General features: G+C 39.4%; 1 protein-coding gene across 4 annotated transcripts in view; it reads right to left on the bottom strand.

The window, feature by feature from the left end:
* The window catches only part of OSBPL9 (oxysterol binding protein like 9), a 140,275-nt gene extending 131,427 nt beyond the window's left edge, over positions 1–8,848 (bottom strand). For 2 of the 4 annotated variants that reach the window (XM_066269212.1, XM_066269210.1), the window contains exon 1: positions 8,684–8,848. In XM_066269212.1, coding sequence (XP_066125309.1) covers positions 8,684–8,848 — 165 coding nt within the window. The remainder of the gene's footprint in view (positions 1–8,683) is intronic. The other 2 variants (XM_066269211.1, XM_066269209.1) reach the window with 1 other exon arrangement.
* Positions 8,849–9,211: the final 363 nt, after the last annotated feature.

The following is a 9,211-nucleotide window of genomic DNA, read 5'->3' on the forward strand; positions in this document are numbered from 1 at the left end:
GAAAGAATCCTCTATAAATAAAAAGGAAAGCAATTGATTGGGATAGCCATTTGTTATTCTCTAACCCTAATCCTTAACAACCTAAATCACCTGTACATGTTCAACTTTGATTGGGATTATATAATTATTTGAAATCTAATCCTAAAACATTGGGATTATGTAATTATTTGAAATCTAATTCTAAAACAATTGCCACATATAGGAGTGGCATGTTTAAGAACAACTCTACTTCTGTCATTCCACAAATTATTACCATTAACAAAACTGTAAGCAAAAGAAGAACTGACTGCAAAAGCTCCCACTCAAGGGAATATTTTCAACAGGCTCTGGATGATTAAACAAAAGCCACTGTTGCTAATGTAAACTCAGTCAAGTTTACATAAATCATGGAAACGCAAAATTTACAGGCCTGGACAAGCAACAATTCCAAAACAGCCTTCTGCATCTCATCTCTAAGCCTTATCTGAAGGACCTTGGACATTCTTTCATTCACAATGAGCACAATGTGCTCCATAACAGGGCTTGAAGATTATAATGCTCAGTACTGCCATCAAAGAGTGCACAAGCTTGCTGTATCGATGAAGAATGTACTAGAGATATGGCTTGTTAATTGTAACAGACGTAAAATGATTAAATGCCAAAAGATTTATATAAGCAAAACTCAAAGGTATTATTTAGAACAGGGAAAAATCAAGTTTGGATAGAGTGTTCAAGGAAAACAAAAGATAAAAGATTTCCACATACTTCTTCCCACTTGATACTACTTACCATTTTAGGAGGTTTTTGTTTTCTTTTCAGGGCATCTAGATTAGATACAATTTTTATTTTGTTCTTTTCATAATTCTAAAAATTCTTTATTACATTTAGACTATTAACACATACCATGTCAACTTAATAAGAATCACATTTGATATATTCATAAACGGTTTATTTAGAAAATAAATTTGCTTTTAATTGTTTGATGGCAGTGGTGCTGATATCTAAGTAGAGGCTACCTCTATTAGATCTTTGCAAGAGAAATACATATATCTAAGCTCTTCAAAAATTTAAAATGCAAAAATTAGATGGCAGGTTTTTGATAATCTTCTAGACATTGCCAAGGACTGCCAAAACACTTAAATGTGTTTTAAAATGCAAAGTCATTATGAGTCTTCCTATCAGTATGTAATTGCAAAGAACACAGAACTTCTCTAATGCTTCTTTTTCTAGGAATAGCTTGAGTAGTCCAGGTAACTTACTAATTCACTGTTTCTAATTTTTTCTCCAAAATGTTACAAAAGCAACACAAATCAAGAAAGAGTTAAACATGTACCGGTAATGATTAAATAAACCATATTTTGGATTCTCAACTAGTTCCTCATACAACAAGATTAACCTTTAACATTTCCCTAGTTGGACCTTTATCCAGTTCCCAAGGCCACGGATGTAAATCTTTACATTCCTTAAGTGTGGATTCTATCCTCATTTTTAACTCAGACCTTGCTTCCTATTCCCTACAACATTTATTTAACTAGACTCCTACAGTATTTTAGAAGCCCTTTCCATATCCCTCTCTGTCTCTTTCACAGTCAAATGTCTTAAATTTCTCCATTTCTGTACCTATTTATTCTTCAAACTACTACAATCTGCCTTCTACACGCACTGCTCCATAGAAATTGCTCTCCGTGAGGGCATCAATGATATCCAAATTGACTAATCCAACAGATATTTTTCAGAATTTATCTAGACAATCCTCTCAACAGTATTCAAGCCAACTCACTATTCCCACTTGATTGCCACATACTTCTGGCTTGTATTTTTTCTTTCTTATATCTCTGGCTGTCCCTTTCGACTCTTTTATGCAGGCATTTTTCTCTGACAATCCCTTAAAAGTGTTTGTGGTGACCTAAAATTTGCCCACAAATTTCTTTGACACTCTTTTTAAAAAGTACAGTCTAATTCTCCTCCCCATGAGCCTGATCTTAATAATACATTTTAAATGAATAGGCTGAAGTGATATTCTCAGACTTAGGTCATAAAAGGCACTGTGGATTCCTCCTTGCTCTGACTTATAGACTAAGAGCTTCACTCTCTCTGGGTGAAGGCAGTGCCCAATAGAGAGGCTAGCTGGTGAGGAACTGAGGCCACCTTCTAACTAGCCAGCAATAAACTGGGGCTTTCTGCCAATAGCTGTGAGAGTGAGTCATCTTAGAAGCAGACCCTCCCATTCCAGTCAAGCCTTTCAGATGATTACAATCCTAGCCAGTGTCTTTTGACTGCAACTTCATGAGAGTCTCTGAGGCAGATGCACCTAAGTCACTCCAAAGTTCTGAGCCACTAAAACTATGAGATAATCAATGTTTGCTGTCTTAAGTTGCTAAATTTTAAGGTAATTCATTACAAAGCAATAGATAACTAGTCCAATGTTTCTTAGCATCCTTTCCAACGGTCTATATTATTCTCATGTTCAACTCTCCAGATATGTAAAGCCAGTATTAACTGTAACCCAGATATTTTCAGAAATTCCAGACTATATGACATCTTTACACCAATTTCAACATGACCCAAAGCAACCACTTTTCTCCTCCAACCTGTTCTTCCTATTTTCCCTTTCAGCATTCATCCAGGTAAAATCCAAACGCTGGATTTCATCAGGTTCTTCCTCCCCTTTCACTCACATCCAAGCAATCACTAAGTCCTATAAATATGATCTCCTGATTATTTTTCTGAAATGACAGCATTTAAAATATATAAATTTCATTTGAACCTATCAATCAAATTTAAAATCAGATAGACTATAACCAAATATAACGTCTTACTTGATGTAATAGGTTCTACCGACCGAGTATTCTTTCCCAAAAGAAAAAAACAAAACAAGAAAAATGAATTTGATTAAGCTTCTAGTTCTAGAAAACAGAGAGAACAAAGGGACAAGTTTAAACATAACACAATGACGTTACTAGCAAAATCCAGAATGTGAACAATTCTACAGAACAAATTATCTGGTTTCTTTAATATATAAGTGGCAAAGAAAAAAACAGGAAAGGAAGACCTACAGATTAGAAGAGACCCCATTTTATGTGTAGATCTGTTTCTTGTTTGGAAACCTGACTCAAATAAACCAACTAGTGAGGGAATAATGTTTGAGACAATCAAGGAACTTGAACACTGGATATTTGATAATACTAATTATTTTTATTAATATTTAATTGTAATCATGACATTGTAATAACATTTTTTAAAAGAGACCTTAACTTTTAGTAATACATAGTGAAATGTTCACAAATGAAATTATATGGTATCTGGGATCTGCTTTAAATTAATCCACTGGGGAATGAAGGAATTGATGGGAGTATTAATAAAACAAGATTGGCCATATGTTGATAATTATATCAATTGGATAACAAATTCATTTTACTATCCTATTTTATGTATGTTTGAAACTTTCTATAAGATTTTTCTATAATAAAAAGTGTTTACAACACTTAAATAACTGTCCCGAGGGTAGGGTTCAAATTCTTTAGCAGTTTACCAAGAAAGCCTTTCATTATATGCGTTTGCCTCTCCAGCTCATCTCACAACTACCTATCACAGCCCAAGCTGCAGGATGGACAAGTTCCTGACTCTTGCCTCCTCCAAAAATATTACTTCTATCTCAAGCATTTTAAACCTCTCCCTACACAGATGGCTAACCCCCAGTCATTGTTAAGGCCACCGCAAACCTGACCCTCTAAGACTGACTGAGTCAAGTAACCCATCTATCTATGTAGCCCCCAAACAACTATGCCTCTCCTATCACAGCTCCTACTTGCTGCATCCCCTAGTACAGTGGTTGGCACTCATTAGTCAACAGAGTCAAATATCAACAGTACCAACGATTGAAATTTCTTTTGAGAGCCAAATTTTTTAAACTTAAACTATATAGGTAAGTACATTCCTTACTGAGGTAGCGCCTGCACGTGGTATTTTGTGGCCAAAGAGCCGCATGTGGCTCGCGAGCTGCAGTTTGCCAACCAGGGCCCTAGTAGAATTTTAGCAACATGAGTGTATGGACAATTTCCATCTTATTTATCATTTTAACCCCTTTTGCTAGCATAATGCTGGGCACACAGTAGGTACTCAATAAACATTTGATAGATTTACAAAAGCAATGACCCCTCTACTTTGCAACTCCTCACATATCTCTCTCTCAATTTTCCTTCGTTTCCCATCTTCCTTTGTGATCATGATTCACACAAATGAATCACATAGCATTCCCAAATTTATATCCATAGTCCTCCCTGGGCAACTCATCTAATAAAAATTCAATTAATAACTTCTGTGCTATAATCTAACAGAACTTTATCTCCAGGCCTGACCTATGGCTCCAAATATTTTCTGTACTCAATCTCCTGTTATCTCCCAAATGTACCTTTCCACTAGAGCTGCTCAGAAATTTTTTTTTTATTAAAGACTTTTTTATATATACATTTTTTAATTTATTCACTTTAGAGAGGAGAGAGAGAGAGAGAAGGGGGGAGGAGCAGGAAGCATCAACTCCCATATGTGCCTTGACCAGGCAAACCTAGGGTTTCAAACTGGCAACCTCAGCGTTTCCAAGTCGATGCTTTATCCACTGTGCCACCACAGGTCAGGCAGAAATTTTCATATCTTCTTAACTGTCCATATATGTCCTCAAGCTTCCCAATTTGTGCATATTTCCTACCACCTGAAATGCCCCTCTCTTCAACATTTATCCTTTAAGTCTAGGCTCAAATGTCTCTCTGGCGTTTTTCTGGCAATATTCCCACAGCAGTCTAGTCTTATTTCTATTGTAAAATTTATCACATTGTTTTGGAATTAAGTGTAGGTGTCTGCTCTGCTAGACTGTTAGTTCTTAGACAGAAAGAACTCTCTCTCCTACATGCTTGTACCTCCAGCATGTAAAGTACAATGCCTATTCCAAAGTCAGCCCCAAATAAATATTTGCTGAATGAATTACTTCATGTTGTTTCTTTCTTTTTATTTTTTTTTACAGAGACAGAGACAAAGACAGAGAGAGGGATAGGTAGAGACAGACAGAAAAGGAGAGATAAAAAGCATCAATCATCAGTTTTTCGTTGTGACACCTTAGTTCAGGGGTCCCTAAACTTTTTACAAAGGGGGCCAGTTCACTGTCCCTCAGACCCTTGGAGGGCCGAACTATAAAAAAAAACTATGAACAAAGCCCTATGCACAATGCACATATCTTATTTTAAAGTAAAAAAACAAAATGGGAACAAATACAATATTTAAAATAAAGAACAAGTAAATTTAAATCAACAAACTGACCAGTATTTCAATGGGAATTATGGGCCTGCTTTTGGCTAATGAGATGGTCAATATCCAGTTCCATATTTGTCACTGCTAGCCGTTAACAAGTGATATGACGTGCTTCCGGTGACGTGCATCCCGCGTCACCGGAAGTAGTACTGTACGTGAGCTACGCCACGCTTTGCAGCTCTAACTGACCACCAATGAAAGAAGTGCCCCTTCCAGAAGTGGAAGTGCGCGGGGCCAAATAAATGGCCTCAGGGGCCGCATGCCGGGCTGTAGTTTGGGGATCCCTGCCTTAGTTGTTCATTGATTCCTTTCTCATATGTGCCTTGACTGTGGGCCTTCAGCAGACTGAGTAACCCCTTGCTCAAGCCAGCGACTTTGGGTCCAAGCTGGTGAGCTTTTGCTCAAACCAGATGAGCTCGCGCTCAAGCTGGCGACCTTGGGGTCTCGAACCTGGGTCCTCCACATCCCAGTCAGATGCTCTATCCACTGCACCACCGCCTGGTCAGGCCATGTTGTTTCTAATAATGAAGAGACTGAGCTACAGATGAAAAGAATGCCTGAAACTACTTTCCTTCTGAAGGAGGTAATCAGTTTCTCTGTTCCTCTGTTAGGCAGAGTAATAATATATTAAGCTCTTTTTTGAAAAATGAAAATGCACAGATTAAGAAAATAAAAAAAAACGTATAAAGTAAAAGAACCATCCAATCCCAGAGCTAGGCCCAGACTCAGAGAATAAGATCCAGGCTGCTGTAAGCTTTAGGTGAATCTATTCAGTTCACAGCAATTTCAGTGATCCTAACCCAACCCTGAGATTATCTCAGTATCAATTTTCAGTACAGGCTGACTCTAAAGCAAGACCAATCCAGTTTAGTTAAAAGTTTTCATAGCTAAGTATTCTTTGACATACAGCCACAGAGCATCAGTACACCTTATTTACCTAGAACAGACATACAACCACAGAGTCAAACCAGAGCCCAAGTGATTTCTGAAACAAGGAATAGAGTGACTTGCTATTTACTGCTCTGCTTAAAAGGCTGTGCAACTAATTCTGATACCTTTCCTGGTAGATGTAGCTCCAAGTTATCAGCGACATTCAAATCATTAAGATGAACCTTCACATCATTCAGTATCCTAATGTACTGAAACAATGTCCAAGTGTATAGAACTCACTGCCAACATTCATTCAATGTGTCTCCTACTGTCTCCTACTTTCTGAGTGAATACCCATCTTTTTACCATCTTTATATTGAACCTCCTCTAATTAGGGGCTGGGTATTATTTTATTTTCACAAGATGACTTTTTTTACAGTAGTCCTCTGCTGTTTCTCTGCAAGAAACTAACAGCAAAGAACTGGGGAAAAAAAAACTTCTTAAATACCCATTAGTGTGAAATATGATACCCCCTTCTGCTGGCAAGGACGATGTTTTATAGAACCTAGTCTCAGAAGAGAAGCTAAGTATTTGGGGGGAGGAAAGAGTGGAGGGAGATCTGTGAAAAACCTGTATTTAACCAGTAAGACAAGGAGACATTTGTCAAGGTATTCAGAAACTAAAAGGGCAAGGAGGCAGAAAAAGACTACATACACTAAAGGAAGAAAACCAGGAAAAATCATTGTTTGGGCTAAGTGCTCCCAAGAATCCATTTGAGGCCTCTCTAGTATGGCCCTATATGCAGACCCACAGAAATATGGAATTTTAGAGTAATTTAATTCCATAGTTCCAGTCTTTGAAATTAACTCTACATTGAATAGGCTGAAAAGGTTCCCTGGGATTTCCTGATTATTCCTATTGAAATTCAATATTACTCTTTATTTTTCTGAGCCATGGAATTTCATAACCCCAAAGTTTTAAGAATGTTCAGTTGCCTCTCTTTCATGGCTACCTAGAGATAATCTTGAACAATACATTTAAATCACATTCAGGTTTGGGGTTTTTTCTCTTCCCCTTTAAAAATTATGTAGAGAAAGGAAATTGATGGTTGAAGGGCATTGGAAATTATACTTTCTACTCCTGCAGACTTGCCTTAAGTAACTCAGTTTGCACTTTTCTCCTTTCTGTAGTGAAAGGGAAGTTTAGTGGAAAAACTCAGAAAGCTAGAAATTTGGAACTCTGATTATACACCACTTACTGCTAGCTCTTGCATCCTGAGCAAAATTACTTAAAAGCCTAGAGGCTCAGATTCCAAAACTGTAAAATGAGAAAATAAATTGGGGATAATAAATATCTACCTTGCTGAGTTATTGTTAGTACAATAAAGTAAGGGAACCACTAGACTAGAATATAAACTCCAAAGGAGAATGGTGAAATGTCTTGAACTCTGTTGATTCTTGCTAACATGCACAACAGTGTGCACACCCACCCACACACACACATACTTGGCCTAACGCAATAACATGTGGTGGGGGCGAGCTCAATAAATATTTTTAAATGAATAAATAAATACAAGTGTCCCCATTTATCTCATCAACACTTACCCATCTTCCATATTTTTGTCTGTTCTATTATTTTATAAAGCTTTCAGGACATACTTTTTTGTCCTAAGTGATTTACTCCCTCTCATTAGCTATTATTAACTAGACATCATTCAGAGAAAGTGCCTTTGGAAATAACTGCTCTGAATACCACCCACCTTCCATTTCTATATAGGTAGGCGTGGATAGTCAGAACATAAGATTCACAGCCAATTCACGGACCTGCACAGGGCCACTGATTCGTGCTAAACAACAGTCAAGCCATGAACTCAGCCCTCTCCAGGTAATAACTTTCTGTACACACGGCACCACCCATTCTCTCCTTGCTAACAGGCGGCTGCTGTGTAGGAAATCCTCGGCTCTCAAAAGTTAAGGCGTCGATAACGCTCGCCTCCGGCTGAATAGAATGGTGCGTCCCTTGAATGAAACACTCAACTTGGGCAGACGGGAGAGATTTCGGACACCTTCACATTGCCCGAGGGCTGGTCACTTATGGGCTTGGCTAAATCACGCTTTTCAATCCCTGGAGGGGAGCTCAGGGGTGCGGCTGTCCACAGGGCCTGGGGTGGACGGTCTCACGTCCATGATAACATGGGGAGACGGTCCGGACCGCGCCACTGGACCCTAAGCTACTACTACGACCACCCTCACCGCCCAGCTACAACCCCGTTGGACCCTACTATCGCTTAATACCCCCTGAAAAACGAACGCGGCTCGCCCCCAACCCATAAATCAGACAGCCAGTACCTATTTATTAGCTGCACCAGAATCTCCTTCACCCTCATTGGCTATCCAGGACGTAAAACCCTCCTCTCCAAGGGAACCCTCTCTTACGGCGGCACCCCCAGCCTAGCAACCTCTACCCCGCAACCTAAAAGCCACCCAGGGATAGCGATCCGCGAGAAGCTCGGAGCTTCGGCCCCGGGACTCACCGTGTAGTAGGAGAGCAGCCCTGCATTGTAATCCAGCACGAACCAACGGTACTGCCAACCCTTCATCACGTTAGTCCATTTGCTCAGCGGACCCTCCATGATGGACGCCATCTTGGGAGCCGCCAATGACAACAAACGGCCTGACGTCACTCGCCTATAAGGCATTCAGCATGCGGGGGGCGTGGCCGCTCTAGGGCAGGGGCGGGACCTGGAAGGGCGGGGTTAGTAGCTGCTGCTTCACGTGGACTCGCCAACTCACGCCCCCAGTTATCCTCAAAACACGCTTTCTTTCGGTGCCTATTGTGTGTAGAACTGCGTGCCGGGGTGTGTCCAATGCCAGCATGAGTGCTGCTATTAAGATTACTTATTACAAGATAAATTTTACTAGCCATGATGATACCTTACACTTCCAAAAGATTTCACATCTGGCTTTTCCTTTATGCATTCACTACGCAAGTCCGTTCATTTTTTAAATATTTGCTATTTTATGCTAGATACGGTTTTAGGCTTTGAGCATTCAGCAGAGAC

The sequence above is a fragment of the Saccopteryx bilineata genome, chromosome 3 (assembly GCF_036850765.1).
Source record: "Saccopteryx bilineata isolate mSacBil1 chromosome 3, mSacBil1_pri_phased_curated, whole genome shotgun sequence".
In the NCBI taxonomy this organism is placed as follows: domain Eukaryota; kingdom Metazoa; phylum Chordata; class Mammalia; order Chiroptera; family Emballonuridae; genus Saccopteryx; species Saccopteryx bilineata.